Genomic DNA, 27,466 nt, shown 5'->3' with positions numbered 1-27,466 from the left:
TCCTCTTTAGACCTCAACTAATATGCCTCTAATACTGGGTACACAGGAAAGCATTTAAAATAGAACTCCAAAACCGTTTCAGATAAAGGCTTTTCTGCCCACATAATATTAGTTTACTTCAGATTAAACTGAAAATCTAATTTTGAAGTTTTATGACCAATACCAACTTGATTTATAAAGCTTATATATTTATTTAAAGTGAGCATTAACCTTGTACAACAGTGCAATCATTTTCCACGTTAGGACCACATGATACAAACCAAAAACTCTGGAAAAAAATCTCAGAAAACCCACTGGATTTGGTTTGTTACGTTTCAATAAGATAATTAAATATGAGGTAAGTAATTATTCTTTTAAAAATAGTTGAACCATCATTAAAATAACTAAAAGCTTCATAAAGTGAAAGGGTAGATTGACTACTTCAAATTACATTAAAAATAAAGCTCCTGAATAAAGTTTTGCAAAAGTTGGTGTTAATACAGGAAGGTTTCTTCCTGCCAACTTTATAACAACTTGAGGAGATAATGTATTTTACTGGCCATAACTGTAAGATAAAAATAATCTTAAAAACAGATTTTAGTGACATCTGTGGAACAGTCTGAAGGATTAGCTAAAGAGTTACTAAGTTCTACACTGTAATTTCCTCTCTTGTTATGTTATGGAGCTTTGGTATAGAGTTTAACAAAGTCTGAGAAATTTGTGTACAAATGAGAAGTTGTTGCCTGCCTACCCTTATTACTAACTGCATAAACTCCAAAGCAGGAACGATGCTTTGATAGCATTTTAGAAAACTCTTTTCCTTATTTTAAGTAGTAACATGTTTTAGTAATTGCAAATAAAAAATGCATATCTCTATCCCAAAGTACAGGGTCCTTACATTGATATATATGCCTTTGTTGAAGCAGAGAAATATGACATTGTTACATCTCTTATTGGAAGCACAGTTTATGACTTCTCACTATACATTGTGCAAAGAAGTGGATAGTAAAGTTTCACCATGTTTTGGAGCATTAAATACAGTTCAGGAAAATAAAAGGAGCAAATCACATTGCATCTTGCACTAAGAATCATGTCAGACAAAAATATGTGAGTGGGAGAAATGAACAGAATGTGTATTTTAGATCACTCTGTACTCATATAATAGAAAAATTTTTCTCTAATACGCATGTGGTGACTTTACAAAATATATATATATATATGTCTATTCACACATGTGAAATATTTCACGTAAAAGTTGAAAAAGAGTAAAGTAGGCCTGGTAGAGGAGTTTAAAAGTTTACTATAGTGATGCTTTTAGTGGTGATACTTTTATGCTCCAAAAGATGTGTTTTTGGGTTGGTTGGGGTTTTCTGGGGAAGGATGTGTGTTGGAGCGAGGGGTGATGTTAACCTAAATCATTCTTTGAAATTATTTATGGAAACATTTCAGTTTGTTTGTAGGTTGCTTCTACACTTGCAAAGATACAAGCAATGAAACTCAGTATCTTGATATCAGCATAATCACTGAAGGGATATTGCATGTCCCCAGTGATCAGTTCTAAAATATTTGAACAGTAAAATTTAAAAAGGGAGAGTTGGGAGAAAGTCAAGAGAAATGCAGTGTATGATCACTTACTCCATCATTGTGAGCTAATATAAAAGCGAAGTCAAGCATTCAGTGAAAAACCTCTTTTTCCATTCATAATCCAAAATAAGCTTATTTGCTGAAGACACAATTATGTAAAAAGATAATACATACATGTCTCTTTCTGAAGCAAAGCATATAGATACCTCATGAGCTAGGTAAGTTTCCCGAAAGAGTTACTTCACCTAAAAGTGATTGGTTTTTTGATCCCGAGGGCAGTGAGACCTTGAGCAATCTGCTGAATAAGTGTGGGTCACATAAGTTAGAGCTGCCTGGAGCCAAACTGAAGTCATTTTTTTCTAGGATAAAAATCAGAAAAGAAATGTGCCCCCCCCCCAAACCCCACATTCTTATCTCTGTTTTCATATCTGGCAAGTTTTGTAAAGTTGTTACAGCAGAGGATACACTGGTACAAGCATATTTGCATGGTAAGATAAATGTCTAGCTCTATTTATCAACAACTAAAAGGAAAATGAGAAAAAAAAAATGCCAACAGCAGTACACAACCTATAAACACCATGCAATCAATTCACTTGTTTATGAATCATCAGTTCAGAAAACCACATTAATAACACAAATATCTTCAACAGTAAATAATAGGTCATTTCAGTAAATAGAGGCAAAAGCACAGGAAAAAAAAAGGTGTATCTTTACTGCATGTTTCTCTTGAAAAGAAAATAGAACTTGGCTACGTTAACTGATGATATGAAATCTCTAATGACTTCTATCCTCACAACATAGGCTTAGTCAACATCTGGCATGATATTCTGCACTTGAAAGTCTTAGTCTTGACTGACTAGATTTAGGCATGAAGCCAGAAGAAGTGGTGAATCACTCTGTGTCTCATCATTCTAATATTGTTACATCAGAAGCTGGGGGAAGAGAGAAATTGAATGTTTTAAGACACCTAAAAGGCACAGTTTAAAGGCACGGTTTAACGCTAAACTACATTGAAATTTCCATTATTAACACAGTCTTATTTTGATCACCTTTCAGTTTTTTTAACAGTATATATTAAATAGATTATTGTATATGTTAAATATAACTGTATATATTAAATGAGATGATACTTTAGTGAAGATGTCTCTCACATGGCAACAACAGAAATAATTTCTAGTCACAGAAAATGTGGGCATAGATTTATCTTCTTTTTTTCCATGAAAATCCTACTACACTAACAGGACTACGGTGGTATTTATTTGAATAGTTTGAATAAATCAACTAACAGTGAACATCTGCAACAATATAGCAATGCAGAGAGGACAAGTACATATGGCTGGACTACCACTTGATGTAATTAAAACAACTACCTGAAAGGAGAGTTGAACAATGCTAGCAGTACAAGAAAAAAAAAAAGTCAGATTACTGGTATGAATATAAGCTTTTTAAACCTACTTGGTGGCAAATTTGGTCTTCATTCATATGGCTCACCCATACCATTTCCTCCTGCAACACAACCAACAGTCAAAGCAATTACAGGAAACAAAGCCTTCTGGAGTTGCATATCCAAAACTTTATTTGTCTTTCATAAAGATTTCTGTTTGAATCTGAGAGTATCTAAGTAAATTACAAGCACATCTACATAATTAAAACCTTGTTTAGGCTACAAGGAGACCTGAAGAGTTCAGTTTACAGGTGAAACAGGAGTAACTTCATAGTCTGATTCTCCAATATAAACAAGAACTTTGTACTTGAGTAAACAACATTTATGTTCCAGTCCATCAGAGCCATCTTGCAATTTTCAGAATTCCTGACTGTTAGACACTAAAAATCTCCAAACAGACTCATGGCATGTGCTAAATGTACTGCTGACAGAAGAAATTCATCAGAAGACAAAAATCTAGTGAGCACGCAAGTACAGAAACTTGCACAGAAACTTATTAAATAGATTTGGGAAGTTTGAGAACCCAATAAAGACAAACTTACGCTTGTGAGTAATTTCTATAAGTAGAAAACAAGCTGCTAATATGGATTTATCTTGAATCATCATACTTGTGTCATACTTGACAGCAATACCACTATTTATTTGTAGATTATACTCCTCATCATTGAATATAAGGAAAGACTAAAAGAGATACATAGTTTACTATCCACGAAGTCTTCAAAATTGCATGTAGGTAACTAAATTGTATTCCAGGGTGAGGAGCAGGTGCCCTGTGAATGAGACTGGAAGCTTTCTGTGTATCGTCTTACTTGTGTATAACTTACTACTGGGAGATGCTGCAAGCACCTGCAGCATCTTTTGCTGTCAACTCTCCTACCCCTTGATAGCTCCACTCTTTAAGTACCATAAGCATCAGTGCAGTTTTCTTTTCATGGGCAGTGTCGTGTAAGCATTTTGGTTTACTTCAATGATAAAATGAATTATTTTTTATATCTTTTAATTTACTTCATGAACCTTTTGCCATGGAAAGTTATTCCACAAAATGAAAAAAAAAAAAAAAATAAAAAGTGCATTTTGATTTCACTTTTTAGCCAGGATGAATTTAAACCTTTTTTTTTTTTCAAACTTTGATAGTTGAATCTTCAATTTAAACAACATACTGGCACATATTTTGGACCATGACTTGCATTATATATGTGTATATGTAGATATACTAGGTACAATTTTTAAAGTCAGTATGTAGCAGGATTCATTGCTTTAAACTATTTCTGATACCAAAATGGATGAGTTTTGGGAAACGTTATCATCTGAAAGCAGACCACCACATCTGCTCTTTGATATGAATACAAAGGTTTTAAACATTAAGAGTGACCGGAAGTTTTCTCTACCATTCTTTAGGTGGATTAAGTCTTTGCAGCCATTTTCATGTTTAAAAGCTTCATTTTCTACTCAAAGAGCATACCTGACTAAAAATGATCAAATATGGTGTTTGAAAGTAAAAATTAAGTTTTTAAACATATTAAAACACCTATAGTGTTCTCCTTCCCCATGTGACACATTGAAAATGAGCTAAAACTGATAAATTAAAAAAGTAGATTAAAAGTAGATTATGTCATAAACTGTATTTCACTTCCTACTTTGAAGTAAGGGGTACTCTTTGCTTTACAGAAATGCTTCATGAAGCAGTGAAAATAAAATTGCTGTCAATTACAGGTGTAATTGAAAGACAATTTTAAACAAAGATTCTTCAGTACCTTTAGAAATATGTCCATACTGTATCCGCTTCTGTGGAACATAGTCTCAGAAATTACTGTATTTTATGAGCAGTCCTTCTGTATACTACAGAATAACAAACTAATCCAATTATTTTATGTGCTTGTTTTACAAAAGAACTCCTATTCCCTTAAAAGCGTTTGTATTCTGTCAGTCTTGGTCTTCCAGAAGAGGTTTTTAGTATTTAGTATTTTTCTGGTTTGAGAAGCACATCTGAAGTACATTCTTAAAACAGAAAAAATTCTAAGTAATTCTGATGTGGTTTTTTTTTTCTGAAAAAACATACTGAGCTCTTGAACATTTTTACTTGAGGAACTTTTAAACAATAATAATAATTCTATAGTTATCATGGAATTTTTCAAATCTTTCAACATTCTTGTAAAATCTTGCATACTAAATTTATATGAGCTTCTGAATGTGCAGTTCACAAATCAGGATTCCCACCACCTATATAACAATCCTGTCTACAAGAATTACATTTCTTTTGCTTATTTTTTCTAATAACTTACAAAAATTTGTATCGCTTTCTGCATCATGTCACATCTTCAGTTGCAGAAAGATGCTTCACTCAACCCTATGGTCTCCCATAAAAGAAGAAAAGAAGCCTGAAGAAACATCAAATAAAATTTCTCTATTTCCTATGTAAATATTCTAATAATGAGTCAGTATAAACAATTTATAATTATACAAAATACAAAATTTGGTCTTGACTACCATTCTCGTCCTATCCTTTCCAAATAATTTCTTTTTATGAAAAAAACCCCCATGAAAACCTCATAGTCTCCGGTGAATTGCTTGATTTTAGAAACTGGCAACGAAAACACTATAGCTTACCTTAAACTATTGTAGATCAAAGTAGGATCATTCACTTAGGCATGCAGTAGTCTCAGCTAATAGTGGGTGACTGCTGTTGTCTCACAGTCCAGATAACTTTATATTTCTAATTTTTTAATCTATTTGATATAAACCTTTTTTTCTACTGTGTATATACTTTCTCTGTATATAAATGTATATGCTTATACACACACATACATTTGCACGTTACACATGAACTCACCTGTGTTATGAACAACTCAGCTAGAAGACTGCATATGCAAGTCTTCATCTACAACCTTCTGAACCATTTTCCAGGTCTGGATTTTAATATTAGCTTGGGAAAAAAATAAAAAGGAAAAAAAAAGGATGGAAGATTGGTCTCACTTCTCACAGATACTGGAAAAAAAAAGCATAGAAGCATTGGCTTGGAAATCACTGATCCAAGCTGGTTGAAGGCTTTAACAGCAGAACATTTTATACTTAGAAATTTGGATTATCACATAGCCCTGAGATGGAAAAACCTAAAGGCACAAGGAAGGACAAAAAGGAATGAACTGGCCACACAACCATTCTTCATCTTTAAACTCCTAGTTTGTCTGTCTCATAACAGAGGTATAGAGGCTTTCCTTTTATGGTAGAGGTTTTAAGTTGGAACTCAAGAAATTTATAACAGGAAGTATACGACAAAATTGTCTGTGAGACAATGGGACTATTAAGTGAGATGCCTCTTCCAGTCTTTACAGTGTCTATTTTATGAAAAAAAAAAAAAAAAATCTCAAATATAACATTTTTTTAAAGAAGTGTATTTACATCTCAAGCATTTTATGTTGTTGTAGTTTCCTTCAGTAGAGATATGCAACATGAAATAAGTGCTTCTTCTACATTTTTAGAATGTTATTATTCCAACATGATTTGACTTGTGGATTATATTGCAAATAAAAACTAGTCATGTTAGAGTAAGCTTCATTGTTTGATCAGAAGTTTACAAAAATCTGAGCTTTACAAATGTATTCTGAACTGGATATCCTTAATAAATAGATCTGGAAAACAATTTGAAAAAAAAAAAAAACCTAGAAAAATAGTTTAGAATGTAGATCTGGTTTTCTTCCTCTTCTTTTTTCCCTACGCACAACATTCCGTTGTGCTATATGAAAAGAACAGTTTTTTGAAATTAGAATAGAACAGAATAGTTCCAGTAGGAAGGGACAGACCTACAATGATTGTCTAGGGAACTAAAAGTTAAAGCATGTTATTACGGGCATTGCCCAAATGCCTCTTAAACGTTGACAGACATGGAGCACCAATAACCTCTGTAGGAAGCCTGTTTCAGTGTTTGAGTACCCGCTTGGTAAAGAAATGTTTCCTAATATCAAGTTTGAACCACTCCTGACACAGCTTTGAACCATTTCCATGTGTCCTGTCACTGGATACCAGGAAGCAGAACCTGCACCTCCTTCTCCACTTCCCCTGTAAAGAACAATATTGTCACCCTTCAGTCTCCTTTTCTCCTAAGAATAGAAATTATGGAATGAACCAGCAAATCAGGTCATCTACTAGATCTTATGTGTAATAGTCCTTTTTCATGGCAGATTTGGTTAGGGCAGTTACAAAGGAAAAGCTATTATTACCTTTATGTTAGTTTTTTGCTCTGAAGTTTTAATTATCAATGCTCTAAACAAATTGGGGAAAAAAAAATTGGAATTATTTTTTACAGATGTCTGCACTTGATGTTTGTAATTTACATGATATTTTACTATAAGTCAAGAAATCCACATGCAGTGATACAAATATTTCTCCTGCAGCATGTCCTGCTGTTTTATTTTTGTACCCCTGCAAGGCTAATAAGCTACATGATATATTATCATCGCAAAATGAAGGTAATACTCACAAGACACATAAGTATTTTGCCATTTATTATACTTGAAGAAAAATAATTTCCTTTATCATTAGTATAATCAACTATTGACCACAAAATTTTAATAGAACAAGGATAAAAAAGCCCATAGGATTTCAAAATCTATACAGTTAATAATGTAACTAGAAATTTGAAAAACATTGGTTCTCCAGAGTAGAAAGATATAAGTTATACTAAAACAAAGGAAAACAACAAAAATCTTAAAAAATTAACTCAAAAAATTATGTCTTTTGTCAAGAAAATAATCCAGATTAGTAGTGAAATAATGTAAGAGAGGAAAAAAAAGACAGGATTGGAAAGCCTTAAGACCTCAATAGTATGCATACCCAAGCAAGCTATGAATATAAAGAAATGTAGAGTAGATTATAATTGCCTGCAATATCAAGGAGAAATAATCTGTTTCATACACAGAATTAAATTCTGGAGAAATTAATGATTTAAATCAGGTTTGACCAGAAAAAAATTTCTATAATTTTTCTCAGTAAAAAAAACCCCAAACAAACAAAACTCCCACTTTTAGAATGATATCTCCTAAGAATTCAGGTTTCTTGTAAGGAAAGCATCTTTTTTTTTTCTTTTTAAAATTTATTCTTTTTACTACATCTATTGAAGGATTAGAAAATACCACCTCGAATATATGAAAATCTTGTAAAATGGTATTTTAAAGAAATAAAAATGTAGAAGAGTAAGTGAGCTTTCACCTACATGAAAACAGTTTTAATTCTTTCACCAGGGCTGTGATCCTGTAAGCACTTCCAGAAATAACCAAATAATTACAGAGAAGTTTATGGTAAAGGTGCTCTAGGAAAGGAAGTGTGTATGTTCTTCTGCAATCAGAGCCCTATCTACTACTCAAGAAAAACAGACTATTCTAATTTAACAGAATAGACAGAACAGAAAAACACTGCAGTGCACACCAAAGCATCTATATGCTTGAAATAATTAAAATCCATTTTCTTTTTAAAAACTGCATAATGAAGCATTTCATGTAATTTTTTTCTTCTTTAGATTATGATTATTCTTAGCTAGCTGAATTTAACCTGTAATTGAAAGTAACATAAATAATTTAAAATGCTAGATTTATGACACCTTAAAATGTGGAAAAAACATTAAGCATAATCCTAGTATAAATATAAAATGCCCTTTTTATTCTCTCTAGCTAAAGAATTTCATTTATTGTAATTAATTCTGGAAAGTTACTTTTGTTGAAGTCATTTTCACTTTAGCAGTTATAGTGTTGTCATATAATTATCTGCTGCAAGTTTCTTTATTTCTTATGACAATTATAAAAATTAAAAAGCTGCAGCTATATTGGCTAATATGTTTCTGAACAGTATGTAGAAGACATAGGATCTTTAAACTTATTAAAAATCTAAAGTGAAACATAAATCTGCTTTTCTGAAGCACTAAGAGGCATTTTCGCTAATACACATCTTCATAATGGCACCGATTCCTACTTTGAACTCCAACACTATCAGAGAATAGACTCCCGCTTTTATCAGAAAGCTTAAAAAAATACTTTTAAAGCACCTACAAGGATGATTTAACATTGTCTTAATTACAGCGTTTGCTACTTCTTCATGCGTAACAAAAGGGTAATTATTCCTTAAGCCTACTAAAACTTTCAGCAGAATAACCCTTGTTATATTACTAGCAATAGCACCCTAAGTATTACACTAGAAGTAAATTATTGTTCGACAGATTATTTATTCCAAGTACCTAAAACACAAACACTTCTCCAAATTCTCCTGAAAACTACTGCATTGCACGAAAGTTCAGTGTTAAACTTAGGAGAGGCCTTTCAGGAACGCTGCTGGAGTAGTTGAAGTTTTATAAACTACTTCCCCAGCCCCAGATACTAGATATACTTGTTAACAGTAAAGAACCTCTTGGGGGAAAAAAAGCCCAGCAAGGCTTGGAAAGAGTCAGAGTAACTCCGTCTGAATTAAGCATTGCCAATCCACTTCTAAAATCAACAGTACATCCACGTAAGGCTTAGTTTCTTTAATAGACCTTTGCTTATTTAATACACTTTTCTTATCTCTGGGAAAAAATTTATTTCGGAAAAAGAATTTATTGGGCCCTATGAAGCCACTATAGCTCCTTTTTCTTCAGTTTTAATATTTTTTTCCTTTGCTGACAATTATGTGCTTGGAAAACACAATGAATATAGAGATTCTGTGGATTATGAGAATAGTCAGGGTAAAGATTGAACTTAATCAAACTAAAACTTGGAAGTAACATACCTGAAAGTTGTAATTAGTAGCAGCTTTCCATTTGAGAAGCTCACTGATACTTCTGAAGAAATTGCTACTAATTTTATGAAATCGATTTTGCATCTGTTTTTTAATGTAACAAATTTGTTCATTGTCTTATACTGACTGTGGCAGAGCTGAAAGCAGAACCCAGACTCTCCAGCTCCCTGTATTTCTTTTCATTCATGCTGTGAAATGAAGTCTTAAGTCAGACTTCAAGGTGGAAACAGAATATATTTCTTACTGATGCAGCGTGATGCAATAGCATCCCCTGCAAAGATTAGTATTTAGCTACCTGAATTGGTGATTAATCACTGAAAATGTCAGCAGTTTTTTTCAATAGACACATGACATTATTTTATAGCAATAAAAATTCTAATTATAATTATCTTTAACAATCTTCTCAACAAACTACAAATTTTTCTTCCATGCTTCCCATAGGAGTGTCTAGTTGCACATGCAGAAGTGCCATCTTGCAGAATTTGTTATTTTTGCTAAAGTCACATCTCTGGTACTTATGAGAAACACACACAAAAAAAATCTAGCCTTTGGGTTTTAGGAATGAAGCACAGAAATACGGAAAATAAATATGAAAATATATGAAGGTAAATAAAAACTATCAAAAATTGTATACATTTATATGGTTTTTTGAGGTCAATATATTGTCTGGTTGTTTTTCTTATGAGGGTTTTCCACCACTTCTGGCATTAGTATTCTATTATATATGTAAACAGATAAAGACTTGTAGGCTTTAGACAATATATTCTGGCATACAGTTAGTATTTGGTCAGATAAAATAAAATGTAACAGGTTTAGATATTTCCTACAATTCTACATCCCTACTGCTAGCATTAGTTAAAATCTAGTCATCTGCAACCCATAAATATTGGCTTGTCTAGTTGAATAGATTCTACTAGAAGTGTTTTCACTGTCTCAGTATAGAGTTAAGTGCAGAGCAGTTGCAAAATATAGGGCCTTAAGGATGGAACTGTATTTAGCTGTTCCTAATGGTTGCAATTCCCTTCTTTGCACAGTTGCTATAGTAGTGTGGATGAAGTTTCAATCTATCTCCTTATAGCTAAATCTCAGAAATACTCTATGCTTAAATACTTTTTTTCCTTGTGCAGACTATAGTTCCTGTGGAAAAGGAAGTGACCATTGTAGTATTGCGTTAAGGAAATTTTAGTCCTGAGTGAAATGTGGAAAGGTCAGCTTTAGACTCTCTAAATGAGTTTATGGATTAATTGTTGTAAATGAATAATCCTTTCAGGATTAGAAGTGAAAGACATGATGCAAGTCCCAGAAGGCCTTCTCAATGCTCAACACTTTGGTGATTTTTGAGACCAGATTATAAGGCATAACACAGGGATTCTCTGCTCTCCAAGAATATGTCACCGAACACAGCACAAGCATTTAAAATGGCACTTTTCACGGCTTTTCTTCATTTTTGACTGTTCTCTCAAGACCTATTTGGACACTACATTGTATACATTTATATGCATATACATGCATTTATATAATTGGAAAAAGATGGGATTACTTTTCAAAGAGCTATTCCAGACACTGGGAAAATCACAGCACAAGATGGTTTCAAGAGATGTTTGTGAACAAAACGATGAACAAATACAGAAAAATTTAAGAAAAAATGTTTCTTTCTGCAAGAAAGCAGAATTGGCTGAAAATCTTGAGGCTAGGGAAAAAAAAATATTTATTCCATTCTGTTTACTTGCCTTTCTTGGCAGAAAACAACTGAATTTATTTTCAGCTAATAGAATGCAAGCACTCCTGAGTTAACAGAGTGCCCAGGGAAGTGGTGGAGTCACCGTCCCTGGAGATGTTCAAAAAACATGTAGATGTGGCACTTCAGGACATCATTTAGCAGGCATGGTGGTGATGGCTGGATTTGATGATCTTAGAGGTCTTTTCCAACCTTTATGATTCTATGATTCTATGAGTTCCACTACCATAAAGTACCATTGCTTTCTAGGAGGCAAAAGTTAGCATTTTTTAATTGTAGTAGCATTATAAAACCTCTTTATAATGGGGTCATCTGAACTTGAAGAAGTCCCTTCACTTAAGAACATTTAAAATTAGATTTATACAAGTGCTAGAAAATATAGGAATTAATTCTGTTTTGAAGCTTGTGCCCTGACTAATCTCCTTCACTACTACTCTGTTTAGTCAAACTATTTTAATTCATTGTTGAAATCCAATCCTAGATTAATTTTCTGTTCCCACATAAACCTGGTGCTGATGGGAAATGCCATGTTGTGAGTAGACAGAATACTCTGTTCATGATATAAAGCCAGCCAAGATAGTAGTATTTGGAAGTCATTGCCATTCAAAGACTGATGGACGTTGTCTTAGATCCTTTTTTGTTAGCTGTTCTTAGCTATCCTCTTTCCTTAGCTGACAGTCTCAACCAGGATGCTAGTTAATGCTTTTGGGTGCATAAGCACCTCTCCAGTAGGTAAGATTCTTCAAGTGCTAACTCATTTTACACAAGCCACTTAACTGCCACCTTAGAGTAATGACTTTCTATCACTACTGACCTAGGCTTGATTCAATTCTTTTACTATTTGTCTTCACAGTGATAAGAAAATTTGTTTTGTCAGTACAGTTTGTTTACTTAGGTGCTTCTGAAAAAGCACCTTCTAAAAGTCAGTTACACATGGCAGGAAGAACAACAGCACCAGGTAGAGAAGAATTGTGTTAGAGAAAGTGTTTTAGTTCTATAACTTTCTTAAATCCCTCAGTTAGTACAGCATTTATCAAGAAACTTCAGGATAAAGTCTTCCTATTTTTGAAAAGTTTTTCCGCTTAAAATTCATAGCATAAGTAATAGCATGTGGGACTCTACCTGGTAAAAGCTAAAGGCAATTGTTTCCTTTTGAAGAGAAAAGAAAGAGAAAAATATTCACTTATCTGAACCTTTGGGGGCATCTGGAGTTTTTCTGTATTCTCCCATCACTATTAGTGAGATTAGATCTGACTGTGTCTCAAGTTTCCATATCTGCGCTCCTGGCAAGTGAGCTATGCCTCTAAGGAACATGCTTTGTTAGGAACAGTGCACTGTGGTAGTATACAGCCTGTCTTCTGTATTGCCATTTATAAAATCTGTATTCCTCTTTGACTCTCAGACTGCTTAGCTTCATCAGGGTCTGTCCATGAGCTGGCTTCTTATGCCACTGTTCTTTCCCAAAGCTTAATACTGCAGATTTGACCATTTCCAGTATAGGTGGAAACAAATGGTGGGAAAAATCATTTCTGCACATGCTCTTTGCACACTGTTGTTGAGTCCCTCAGATCAAAAAAGACACAAAGACATTCTGGCACAGATTAAAACTTGATTTTTTTTTTCCTGTCCTCTTCACCTTTGTCATTATGTAGGCAGAGAACTACAGGCAGAAGAGATTATTTTACACTCACTTCTGAAAAAAAAAGGACAATGCATGGTGTCAAAATTATTAAATCTTATTGTCCTTTCAGGTTTCCTCAGGCCTATGATAAGTGATAAAATTTAAGAGTGCTGGCCAGAGCATGGTAAGGGTAGAACCAAAGCCCATGCTGTTCTTTTCCTTTGCCAGTTCATTGCACTTCTGTACCCCAGCATGTTGGAAACAGGATCTCAGGAAGTCATAGTTGAAGGTTCCACATGACTTGTGTCATACTGTGCAGGTTCCTTGCATATTGTGGATTGACCACAATTTTTTCAGTGCTCTAGGACAGCTTAAATACCGTGTTCTGTGCTTTACATGTCATTACGAAATTTCTGTCGTCATGCTATTGCAAACTTTCTGTAAGCCTAAAAACTTTTGCTAAGTATTTATAAAAAGATTTCTTTTTAACTATCCTTTCCAACATTTTTTCCCCAAAAACATTTTAACCGAGCAATGAAAGTGCATTAAATACAGTATCTTAATCATGCTGTAGGGCATTGAATCAGACGTCCTCAAATACAACTAAAATGCTTAGATGGTTTACATTTTAAAAAACAGCATATGTAATAATGTCACTCATGGTTACTCCTATCTCACCTGCTTACCCCTCCCCACCCCCAAAAACCACTAGAAACCTAGAAAACAACTGAAGTCAACTGCTTTATTACTCTCTCATGCACTTGAACTGTCCCTGTTTACGAGACAGCTGAAACAAACTGTCTTGGTTTCGGCTGCCGCCGGCAACAAAAGCGCCACGTGGCCGCCCCTCCCCCTGCCGGCGTGCGGAGGAGAATGAAAAGAAACAGGCAGAAACTGGTGGGTCGGGATAAGGGCAGTTTAACAGAACAGCAAACAAAGGGAACAGGAACAACAACGACACAAATAAGGAGAAAACACAACAACGAAACGCACGACCCAGACAGCCGCTCTCCCGAACAGGACCGGCGCCGCGCCCCCCCAAGCCGCAAGTCCCTCCCCACCCCGCACCGCCCCCCCCCCCCCCCCCCCCCCCCCCGGGAACCCAGCGTGACTTCACATGGTATGGAATACCGGGCTCTGTTTGGCCAGGTGGGGTCAGCCCCCCCCCCCCCCCCCCCCCCCCCCCGGCTGTGCCCCTTCCTGGAGTCCGGTGAAAATTAACCCTGTCCTGGCCAAACCCAGGACACAAACACATTTGCAGAGCTGTCAAATCTACTGGCATATCACAATAATCCCTGTATTATTATTGCAATGCATGGCAGAATACGAAAAGAATGTTACCACAGATTATGTAATTCAGTAGAGCAGGGAATAATGGTCACTGCTAATGGAATTAAACATTGAAAGATATTAATAAAATAACACAATACATACTTAAGTTTATTTCTCAAATATTCTGTTAAAATAAAAAGTTTTCAATTCTTTGCTTAGATAATGGAAGTTTCTGTTACTAGCTAATACTAGTGGAAGGCGAAATTACATCTGATCTCTTTACGTCCTCTTCGTAATAAAAGCTGGCAATGTCAAATTCCGCTGATAAATGTTACTTTAACATCCCAGGATAATATAAATGTCATTGCACTGCCCCAAAAAGCGACACAGATTCTCCTCATCAAAGACAACATGAATTAATTGTGAGCAAAATAACCCTACATAAAACAACCTACACTGCAGCTGAAACAGTTTAAAGATGTTCCTGCTCATGGCAGGGGGGTTGGAACCAGATGATCTGTAAGGTCCCTTCCAACCCTTACCATTCTATGATTCTATGATTCTATAGTGGAACAGCAAGGCACACGTACCACATACTTTACGGTTTCCTGAGTTTTAATTTAATAAGCCTTTTCCCAAGATTTCCTCTATGGACACTACTGGTCTTTATAGCACACGAATAACCTCAGAAAAAGACAGAAAAATTCTTGGATCAAGAAAACAAATCTGCCATAAAACCATAGGAAAAAAACCCCAGTTGGGTACAGCTTGTCCTATGGCTTGTTTACATGAAATTTTAGATATGATGCACTTTGATTTTACTTCCTCTGTTGATGAAATAGTGCAGATTTCTTAGTAAAAGAAGAAGTGCTGCTGCAGGGCTCTTTAGGGTTGATTTGTTCCTTAGATACAGAAAAAACAGGTTAAGACAAGCAAGTTGGGAAAGCTGGTATGGGCACGTTTGTTTGGTTGCAGGACAGCACGCAACCATCAAAATAAACTAACTCCATTAATACTGTTCTTCCTTCACTGTCTTTACCTTTTACTTCTATCATCCAAACAGAAATTTACACTCGTGTCTTAATTTCAAATATTTTATATGGTAGAAAGATGCACAGATTTGAATCATATCAAACTAATATCTTTTTTTTGTTTGTTCTTTCCATAATTCTTAAAAGCAGTATGATAATGGACAGCTCTTTTAAACATTAATAGATCAATCATTGATGTGAATATATTTCTAATAGCATGTTCCAAGTTAACCATGATATAAGATTTGAAATTAGTATTATTGGAATTTAATACTCCAGTTTAAAGTAAAAAAAACCCAAACAAACAAAAAAACAAAAAAAAACCCCAAAACCAAACCTTACAAAAGGCAGATTACTAAAATATATCTTCTCAGATAATAAATGTTCGCTTTGCTTTTGCTTTTATTCGTGAATCCCTCTCTATAATTTTATTTTAAATTAAGGTATTAATAAAATACGGAGCACTGGAACAGGCTGCCCAGGGAGGTTGTGGAATCTCCTTCTCTGGAGATATTCAAGACCCGTCTAGACGCGGTCCTGTGCAGCCTGCTATAGCTGACCCTGCTTGGGCAGGGGGGTTGGATGACCCACAGAGGTCCCTTCCAACCCCTAACATTCTGTGATTCTGTGAAATGGTACAATTTCTTAAAAATGCTAATACTCATCTTGTTCTAGCATATGCCATGATTATTATTCTAGATATTCAACCATTTGACATTCACATTGAATGCTATGTTCCTGCTGAGGCAAAAAAGCACAGATAAGTGATACTGTAGTAATATTCAGAAATACTATAGGCTTGGGAAGAGTGGCATGAAAGTTGCTCAGTAGAAAAGGACCTGGGGGTGCTGGTTGACAGCTGGCTGAACATGAGACAGCAGTGTGCCCAGGTGGCCAAGAAGGCCAACGGCATCCTGGCTTGTATCAGGAATAGTGTGGCCAGCAGGAGTAGGGAAATGACTATGCCCCTGTACTCGGCACTGGTGAGGCTGCACCTCGAATACTGTGTTCAGTTTTGGGTCTACAAGAAAGATATTGAACTTCTGGAGTGTGTCCAGAGAAGGGCAATGAGGCTGGTGAAGGGTCTAGATAACAAGTCCTATGAGGAGCGGCTGAGGGAGCTGGGGTTGTTTAGTGTGGAGCAGAGGAGGCTGAGGGGGGACCTTATTGCTCTCTACAACTAGCTGAAGGGAGGTTGTAGTGAGGAGGTATTGGTCTCTTCTCCCAAGAGAGTAAAGTTAGGACGAAAGGCAATGGCCTCAAGTTGCATTGGGGGAGGTTTAGATTGGATGTTAGGAAAAATTTCTTTACTGAAAGAGTGATCAGACATTGGAAAAGGCTGCCCAGGGAAGTGGTGGAGTCACCATACCTGGAGGTGTTCAAAAAACATGTATACGTGGCACTTTGGGACATGGTTTAGTAGGAATGGTGGTATTGAGTTGATGGTGGGACTTGATGATCTTATAGGTCTTTTCCAACCTTAATGATTCTATGATTCTATGATTCTAGATAGGTTGACCTGCTGTTATAACTCTGAATTCACACATCAGAAGCTAAAAAAAAAATATTGCCTTCAGGAAAATTTTTGAGTTACTTAGGTTAGCTACAGGCTGAAAAAATGTAAAATTGCTGTTTGTGATGTAAAAAGAAATGCAAGATTGAGTCTCTTTATCTTTTTTTATATGTGCTATGTTTTGTCATAGTGAATTTTACATTACAAATTACATTACTTTAAAAAGAGACAAGAGCACTGTAAGTGATGACTTAGATGTGAAAATGCAACAACTTATGAAAGTAGTGTATATATCAATAATTCGGGGTAATACTTATCTGTTCTGTACACTTGCACTCCACTTTTACTCAAAGTCTAGATATAAAAATGGTAGTTAACGTTTATTTTTTTTCTTTTTACATAGCTGGGCAAATGCCAGTTTAATACGCTTGAGATTTGAATTTGTTGACAGATTTTAAAAAACAGATCTTTGTGAATGTTTTGATTCCTTTAGGTTCAACTGTGTGGCCAATTACGCATGTTATTTTCCCTTTGGTCCAAGTACACCATTTTGAAAATTCAGTCAGCTTTTTGTTCTGAATCAATAATTTATACTTGATATGTTTAAAAATGGACTCAAGGAAAAGATATAATTAATTCTCTTAATTTCATCACTCTTTTTTGCATACAGGAAAAATTACCCCAGCTTTTAAATCATCAAAATCAAAGCATCAAACTTGTAAGAGAAAGACAAAAGTAGTAAGATTATGTATTTTATAAAGGTAGTATAAAATAAAATATTGACATTTGCTGCAATGAATATTAAATAAATAAGTAGATAAAAGAGTAGTTGGGAACCAGCAAAAGAGAAAAAAATGTATTTTTCACTGAAATGGAGAAGAAATACCCCTATAAAGGACTTTTTTTGGATCTTCATTATACTTGAAGATCAGAAGGGACAGAAATACCTAATGCTGTCCAGGAAACTGAAGAAACTGTCATTAAATACAAACAGACCACTGGGAAAACACAGCATGCTGAAAGGCCTCCTCTGAACTAAAAAAACCTAAATTTCTGTTCACTATCTCCATTAGATTTTTCTGGGAAAGAGGCTCTCATGGATGCAAAGGTTGCTAAATATTCCATTCATAAACCAGATGTCTCTTCTTCCTTGAGTCTGTAAAATTTGGAATACATTTTTTCCTCCGTCTACATTCAGGACTCTGACAGTATCAAAGGGAGTTCTGCAGTCTGCATCAGTGGGAGGCAACCTGAGCTAGCAGCTGGCATGGAGAACTTGGACAAAAGCCTAACTCCACTAAGTCAATAACAAAACCCTCATCAATTTGACTGCAAATTGGAAGTCAGTGTCCAAATTATTACTTTTTGAGGGGTGGGCAGTGTTTGGATCAACTACCAATTGAAAGGTCAGTTCATAGCATGACATTGGACATACCACTTCACTTTCTGATTATTTAGTTCTCCACTTCTCAGTTTAGTATGTTCTTTCATACCCATCTCAGTAAATTGATTTGAAATTCATAGATGAGGCAGGTTATTTAATTGCAACTATCTAGATCTCATGGATGTTTGCAGTAAGAACTGACTCAACAAGATGTGTACATGTGTGCACACTCACATGCACATATAAACCCTTCCCTCACTGTTTCATCCCAACAGATATAACTATAGGAATGATTTTTGAAGAATCCAAAGTCTTTCTCTATTTTCAAATTATTGATTAAAAACTGGTGGAATGTAAATATGGACTTACTTTTTTAAAGATATTAAAAGAAAGCTAAGTTTCAGTAAATGCCAGTTCAAGTTGTCTGATATCAATACACTGCTTTTAAGAGAACAGTTATTGCTGTATGTATTTTCTTTTTAAAAGCGGGATACTGAAATCAGAAGTGGAGGAAACCATTTTTTAAAAAGAGCTATATGTTATTCTTCACTAGGAATCACAAAGGAAACTAGAGCAAATACAGTGGGAAAGCAACAGACAGAGAACAGCAAGAGAAATAGCAATGCTATTCAGAAAATCAGAAAAATGCTGAATAATTTGTCAGCTTTCCTATCAATGTGTAGGGGTGGATTCTTTCTTTGGTTTCAACAGATCCAAGGATATGTCCTCCAAGCAGCCAAAATCCTGATCAAGCTGGAAGCAATTCACAGTGATATTCAGGTACACTTCATTAATAGACAGCATCGAGAAGTTGTTGGTATTTCTTTAGACGCTAACACAAAATAAAAAGGTAAGGAGAGAGGACATAAACAATACACTATTCTGGCAGCTTCAGCGAGAGTTGTTTCTGTTCACAGCTGGCCTGTATTTGGTCCTTTACTTCGCATTATGCATTTGAAGTACAGCATAAACACAGAATAGCAGATAAGATACAGTAAGCCTTAGTGCAATGAAATAAAATGCATGACCTAAAATAATTGCTTATCCTTCTTCAGTATGTTATTAACCTGATAAAGTAAAAATATATATAAAATACACATCAGCACTAGGAATATTTAACACAATCAAAATGTACTTCCTTAATTTCTATTGTAAGTATGCATCTACAACATATCAAAATGTAAATAACTCTTAAAGAATAAATACCATATAGTTTTGAAACTTCAAATGTTATTGTGCATAGAAGTTAGAAAACCATGTATTGCTCTGCTGAAGAAGCTCGTAGACATATAGGGTAAGGTCATCTAAAGAAACATGGCAAAAGATTAAAAAGGGAAAAAAAAAATCAAGGAGGAAAATAGCCAATACTCTTCCCAGACAGGATCATTGCCTTACAAAAGACTATACTAGTGTCACAGGGATCCCTGCACAGTGTGTCTTCTGTCTAACGAACAGAGGGTTTTTTGCTCTTATAAAATTTCTTTTTACAGATATTATCAGAATACCCCATTCTCAAAACAAAGTGATTCAAGACATAATCCATCAATGAGTATTCATCTGTTCCACAACATTACCCAGATATGTTTCTAGGTTTACAGAATCGAGAGTTCATTGTGTGTCTAATTATGGATTAGGATTTATCAGAAATAAGGATAAGAATTCTCATGTATATGTATTATATAATAATATGTGCAGCAGTTTCTGGTATTTTGGGTTCATGCATACAGGGTAATGTTTAAGCAAAAGTAGATGCAGCAGCACTGAAAGAAGAAACAAACCATAAAAGAAACTATTAGCATGTAATCACTACATTGAAAACCTTTACTTACTCAACCTCTCAGATAGACTACTTACATTAACATTTTCAGGACACAGTTTCAAAAACAAATTTATTCACATGCAAGTTTAGGAACTGAATTCAAGAGAACAGAACATCTGAAAATAATGGGAACTGCAGAAACACAGTAGTTCTATGGAATAAGTCAAAGAATTTCTGGTTTGCAATGCTTATAACAAGGACATTGAGATCTTAAAGAACATTAACCTGTGTTATTTGCACTGCAAAAAGCTAAAGGAAAATGGATTGTGTAAACATGGATTCTGTAAACTAATGGATTCTTTTTTTCATTTTATTAACAATTTGGTCTAGAAAACAGATTAATACTCTATCTTGCAAGTAAAAGTGAGAGAATGCTCTTATAGATAAAATTAATTACATTTATTAATTTTCAAAATTCCTTTCCCATTTTCAAGTCATCATCTCACACACCACAAACCTCTTCACTCTACTGACAGTGGAACTTTGACACTTATGGTCTAAATCTGAAATTGTCTTTGAGAACATAATGTATTATCAGACTATATGAAACGAGCTAATGCACTTCTCTTCCTTGCCTTTTAGTTCTTCATGTGTCAGCCAGAGTGTAATTCATCTACTGATTTCTTTGTGGGAGTCAAGTAACTGAATCACTAAAATTCTGAGCTCCTTTTCAAGCTCTGTCCCTTACTTCCTATGTGACTTCAGACAAGTCACTTAATCTTTCTTTACTCCATTTCCCCCTATAAAAATGGAAGCTGTAAACCATTCCCTTATTTTCCTTCTTTCACAGAGATGACTGCTGTTCTCAAACCCTTACATATTTCCTACTGAAACATGGACTAACTTAAAATACTGTGCTGCAGACCAAAGGTATGTTCATGTAGAAATACCTGAACTAGCTTTAACGCAGGTATCTGAGGTGTGGCAAACAGTCTAATTATGACTGCATCGAAACAAATCTCCAGGGAAGAGTATGTGAGCCAAAATCTACAGTGCTACAGTTTCACCACTGTAGGTACTCTAGCTAAATTAAACAAAAAATAATACTGATTAGGCCACTACATGTATAAATAAATAGTAAGTATACTGAAATATTAAAAAAAAAAAAAGGATTATAATGAAATATTTCTAAGAAGGCTGCAAGAAATACAAGAGAGACCTGATAGAACCAGGTGAATGGACATGAAACAGAACAATGAAAAGCTCCGCTTAAGGATTGTATCTGTAATTAATAACATAGGAATAAATATGAAAAGACTGTACTGTCCTTTCCTCAAATGGTAAGAATGTATCTCCAGCTATTCCTGCCTACATTAGAGGAAACAGAAGTGCATGAAAAGCAAAAAAAAAACAGGTATGTGATAATCAAAGACTGAAAAACCTAGGATTATGTATAGTTCATATGAAAGATACATTATAAGAAAACATATTAATCCACAATATTTAAAAAGTAAAGTGGAATACTTCCATTCTGTTTCTCATAATGATAAAAAGGAACAGCCTCTAAAATAGTTAAATAAGAGAAAAAAGCAAATTAAAATACAACAATTTTGATAGCCTTCAGAGGAATTTCCTGTTGAAAGCTATCCTTCAGGCCAGTAACTAGAAGAGGGTTAATGACTTGTGATAAATTAGGTTGATGATGCTGCTGATGATGATGATGATGATTATTATTATTATCATCATCATCATCATCATTTAGAAAATCAAAATTTAAAGCACATGCTGACTATTTATTGTTAGAGTCAGGAGGACAGGCAATTCTGGAAGTATCTGCCACAGGGTTTTTTTTAAACTTTCCTCTGAGATTTGTGGTAGTAGGCATTGTCAAAACAGAAGGCTATGGCTAAAGACCAGGAAACTCATGTACCATGGTAATGTCTTTACCCTTGATATACAAATACGACTGTAATAAAAATGTTCTTGAGAAAATTATTGTGCAATTTACGTTAAGACAGTGCCATTCTAACAGCAAAATTAGAGAAGAAGGCTGCACATATGAGCAGAATTTCCTTCTAAGGAAAGCTCCAAGGGCAGGGGATAAATTAACTCAGAAGTTACTTCTGGTTCTGCAGATTTTACTAATTAACAAGATCTCTGCATACTGAATTTTCACAGTCAATCTGCTAACATTTCTTTTTTTCTTCCCTTTTTTTTTAATTCTGCTGCATCTGACGCCACAGCTAATCATCAGAACAAAACTTCAATCTACATCTGAGAGTCATGTAGGCTGGTAGGTAATGTACAGCATATTCTAAGAAAATCAACTCCCTTACTCAATTATTTTCTTTACAGCATTTTATCCTCACCTGAGAAAACAGAAAGAGGCCTCTTACCAGGAAACAGAAAGCTGGATTTCCTATGTACTCTGACTGTCAACTCAACGTTCTTATGTTTTCCTTAACTATAAAAATTACTTGTTCTCCTTAGTGATCTTGGCTTGCAAAAAAAGTATCAAGTGTGTCAGACGGTTTAGTGTTGCGCTGAAAATTATCATTTCAAACCTTAAAGTAAAAGGAAATCCAAAGCAATTAGTTATAACTGCATTGTTTCACACCAAATGATATTAAATGGTAAATATCTGAAGTAACAACTAATAACTAAGCTTCCAAAGTGCTGTTTCCATGAAAAATCTGCATGAAAATCCAGTATAAATTCTGATTAATACCTAACCAAGCTAAACACTGCAGATTACATAGATTCCAATTAAATGTGACAAATGAATACTTGACAGATTTCAATTCCAATTCTTTCTGTCAGAATGATCCATTAATATTGGAGATTACATTATCAGAACTCGAACCATACAAACGTGCTTATAATAGTTAAAATACAAGTGGACCTAAGAATCAGATCAAAGAAAACTCTCATGCAGATGTCAGATATTACATATATGAAGGAACAAAAGTACATTTCATCCTGTTCTGTCATTATTTATAGCTTAATCTTAACAGAAAATTTCTGGAGGCAAACGACATACCACTGTTGAAATCTTGGTTTTAAAATGTGACAGCAAAATCTGAAAGTCTGTAAAGTATAATTTTCATCACAATGTCACTCACCTTTAAAAGGTCTCAGTTCAAGGGTTTATAAAGGAGAGGAAATTCCTGATTATTACACGCAAGTCCTGCCATGTGTTTTTTTTTCATGGTAATTTCTTTTCATCCACTTATTCGTGGAATAATATATTTATCTAGCTCCACGTTTCTGTCTATTTTACCTATACAATACTATTTTTAAAACTGAATCCAACAAATTTGTCCTACCAAATATAAAATATCATCTTTCAAAAAATCAAAGTATTGTCTAAAATAGTTTAATTATTAGAATGCAAGGACAGTTTTCACATTAACACAAAACATTAAATAAATAGGATTGCTTTATTTTTTAAAACTCCTCAAGCAGTCTTCCTTTTCAATTAGACTGCAATAAATGTGATGATTTTCACTGGATACCTTATATATTAAAAATTCTATATATTTGTGGCCCTACAGTATGGCTTTCCCAGTAAGGTTCAAGCATACTCCATGTTAGCATGCTTTCTGAACTCAGAATTTAATGTCTAGCAATCTACTACACTGCTATATGTTCAGGAGAATTAACAAATTATTTAGTTTCACTAACCTAACCAGAAAACCTCATTACAAAACAGATAATAAAATAATAATCCAAATTTATGTACAAAGTCTAGAAATTTTTTTCTGATATTTTTCTAGTAATACCAGTATCACTTTCTCCCCTACCATGCACCCAGAAAAAAGAAATGTAAAGAGATATATTCATATAAACAACCAAGGAGAATATATAGACATACACATACACATATATAACCTAATACATCTTCTTTCTAGACAGAGAATAGCATCTTCCTTTTTGGTCAATTAGTCATATGCTGCTGGGATATACATTATGAGCATATGTAGACTGCTGTAGCCTTTCTTCAGTCGTACATACTAGATTTGGAAGTATCTTACCATGGAGAATAACATACTTTTATTGGGTCAGCATGTCTGTCTTAGGAAAGACAAAAACCCCAAAAAAATTATCCAGTGCTGCAATCTCTGAAAAACTAAAACATGCACTTAACAAAAATAATTCATTCATTCTATAACAGAAAATACACCACCCTTCTTGCATATACCCACCAGTTCCAATTGGATGAGCAAATCCATTGTTTCATTTGTTATCAAATATCTGTACACTTTGACACACGTTAATTTATTTTAGTGTTTATGGGCAAATGAAAACACATTGAAGTCAATGTCTGACTTCATAAGATTTCAGATGAAGGCCAAGAAGTGGAGAACAGTAAAACATTCAGGTTTTATGAAATACATTTCAAACTGAAAAGCTTTTTTAAAATTATAAATTATATTAGATAGAAAGGAAAACCTGAGATTTAAATTACCTTATTTTTTGATAGCTGGAGAATTACTATAGAATAAATAAAGATTCAGATTTTTCCCCTTCTACATAAATAGACCCTGAATTTAAATGAGATGTTCCAAAACTACTGTACAAAATAAAGTGTGAAGAAAAGGAAAGTAATGTTATTCTTTGCTAAATAATGAAGAATGGACTTGACACTCAGTGTTATATTGAAAACAGTCTGTATGATATTTGGGGGGGAAAGGAACTTCTCTAGAGTTGGGCTTTTAAGTCCTATGTTCTTTGCTGATACTCTACATATTACACTCTTTGAAATTTCCTAAGTAGTTGTTGAACCAAACATGGAAGGAAAAGAAAACACATGTCCTTTATGGACTTTTATCTAAAACGAAAAGTACAGAATTTAATTCAATTACTATCTCCCTAGCCCTCTACTGGTAATTTTTTCAATGTTTTAACTGCTTCTGCAGTATAGTTTTTAAATCATGTAAAGACAAGAAAGTGCTGGTTTTATTAGTAGTTTTATGTTCCATTATTTTGTATATCTGCATTTTAACAAACTTTAAAATAAAATAATTACAATTTTAACTATTTTATTTATTTATTTATGTATTTGGACTGACCTTTCAAAAGTCTACTTAGTATCGCTTGCTAGTGAGATTATGTGTGTGAATGTCGTGTTTGCCCCTACCATTTTCCATATGCTCTGCCTCACCAACACTGCCATCCGGCGTAGTCCTTTCGTAGTTGTCCTCTGGGAGTGGAAGGGCACCCAGTCTTGGCCCTGATGAACTCTTACTGCTTGGTGTTTCTGACTCCTCCAGACCGCTGTCATAGCAACTCTGCAATGACCCTTGATGCGGGTCCTGAGGCTGACTCACAACAGAAAACGTCACTCTACGAAATGGCTGCAAGAGAAAAGATTCTGAATGTCACTGAAAAGTTCTTTCTTTGAACAACTGATTCTCAAAACATGACTTAAGCAAACTAGTATTTTAACATTTATCAATTAAACAATTTTGGCTAAATTAAGAAAACAGCAAGTACAGTCCTTAAAAGGCCACTGGACAGAGTAGCCTGTGGATTTTTACTGTGATATATGGTCCAGAACCTTCATGCAGTTTTGCATAGCCTCCTTTCAAACGGCTGCATGAGCTAAGAAAACTGGTTTATAATAATTTATATATTCTGTACAGTTACTCTTTTACCCAATAGTAATAATTTGAACGGAGTTTATATTAGACTGCACAAAGGTACTTGACAGTGTGTGCATGTGTATGTGTAAGACTGTGTGGGTGGGTATAAATGTTCACCTGTAAACTATATTGTGGGTATTAACAATGTAGCAGCACACCCGTAAGCCTTTTATAAAATCACTTCCTGTGGTTTTGAAAGCTAGTTGTCATAAGACAGGAGATAAAAAGGGGGGGGGGGGGGGGTGAGGGGGGAAGGGTTCAGTCTTTTAGCTCCTTTGCCATAAAATGCAGTGCCTGGAGAGAGGGTGTGTTGCCAGCTGACTTAATAAAACCTTTAAAGTACTGTGAGCACAGCTGACACCACATGTTTCCACTGGGACTGTACAAACATAGATTGTTAGAGATTTGTATTCATTCAAAATGACAGATATTACTGTTGCTCTGGAAGCCTACACACTGAGCCCTGGCACCCGTGAACAGCCCAGGAAGTGGGACAGTCGATCCTTCATGTTTCAGAGGACGCTGAGGGCAGGCAGAATTTTCAGTAAGAAGCTAGGGTATTCTCCTGTGATTTGAACTACACTCAAGCAGCAATGATGCATTTCAAATAATTTAACAATACATTCGAAATAACTTACTGTTCACAAGGCTAGAAAACCACAAAGAAATATCTGGTGTTCTAGAAAGCACCTTCTAAAACAAACACCAATAGATCCATTTTATAAGACACTATGTAGACTTTGTTATGTTTAAAACGTGAGGTCTGAGAGAGCTGCCCACCTTTGGATTCAGATGCATTTCAAGCCCTATGTTAGAATGAGACACAGGCATACATCACACCACCTGGCACCTCTGGTCACTATACGGTGGAAACATGTATGCAGGCCAGAAGTGAGGAAACAGCAAGTACAACCTCTTACACAAGCCCTGAAGAATAGAAGTCCATGCTAAGTTTACAAGTGGGGGCAGTTTCAGTTAAAATTTTTAAAATTTTTTTTGAGGATACAAAGTTTTGAAGATATAAAGATATTCAGTTCTGAAGGTAAATAGGGTGGACTACAAATATATCACTATATCTTCCTGGCACAAGTAGACTGGAAGTTTATAAATGTGAGTGTGTTGCTAGAAATACGAGAAAATTCTAAGGGAAGAGTCATGGTATTCGCATGGTAATTTTTTGACCGTTCAAGGTTTTCTTCTATTCTTCATCTGCAAAATGCTTTTATACCAAATAAGAGCTTGTATCAAATACAAGGAGAATTGAGGAGCAAAACAAAAGAATATAAACCACAAATAATGCACATTAAATAAGCACATTAAAATAGTTTAGAGCTGTTGCTCCATTCAATAGGGTATAAATAGTAGAAAGCACAGAGAAGGATTAGTACTGCTATGTTAAGACCCTATATCTACAATATACAATTTGAATGTCTTTTCCCCATAGATGCTCAATAAGATCTTTCCCTTCCAGGAGTATTCAGAAGGAATCCCTTTGATGAACTGCACAGGAATTGTGAAAGCTTTCTGACTGGTTCTGAATCATGCAGGAAGAATAAAGCCCTTTTGCAGTAGTCTGTCCTGCAAAACATCTGAGTCATTTGTATTGTATTTTCTTATTTCAATAATAGCTTGTACATTGAGTTTTTGGTAATTTACACGTACGTTAATTCCCTCAGATAAATAACTAAATAAATATAAAGAAAGGTAAAGTGTCTAAGCTATGGTTTTAGATGTAAG

General features: G+C 34.7%; 1 protein-coding gene across 5 annotated transcripts in view; it reads right to left on the bottom strand.

Moving 5' to 3' along the window:
- Positions 1 to 27,466, bottom strand: part of PCDH7 (protocadherin 7) — a 288,307-nt gene that overhangs the window by 130,526 nt on the left and 130,315 nt on the right. For 2 of the 5 annotated variants that reach the window (XM_075420674.1, XM_075420675.1), the window contains exon 2: positions 25,333 to 25,441. The exons of 1 other annotated variant lie outside the window; for it this stretch is intronic. In XM_075420674.1, coding sequence (XP_075276789.1) covers positions 25,333 to 25,441 — 109 coding nt within the window. Of the gene's footprint in view, positions 1 to 25,224; positions 25,442 to 27,466 lie in introns of all 5 variants that reach the window. 2 more of the 5 variants (XM_075420672.1, XM_075420673.1) reach the window with 2 other exon arrangements.

The sequence above is a fragment of the Opisthocomus hoazin genome, chromosome 5 (assembly GCF_030867145.1).
Source record: "Opisthocomus hoazin isolate bOpiHoa1 chromosome 5, bOpiHoa1.hap1, whole genome shotgun sequence".
In the NCBI taxonomy this organism is placed as follows: domain Eukaryota; kingdom Metazoa; phylum Chordata; class Aves; order Opisthocomiformes; family Opisthocomidae; genus Opisthocomus; species Opisthocomus hoazin.
Note: the sequence above shows the minus strand (reverse complement) of the source record. Positions and strands in the feature narration are given on the sequence as shown.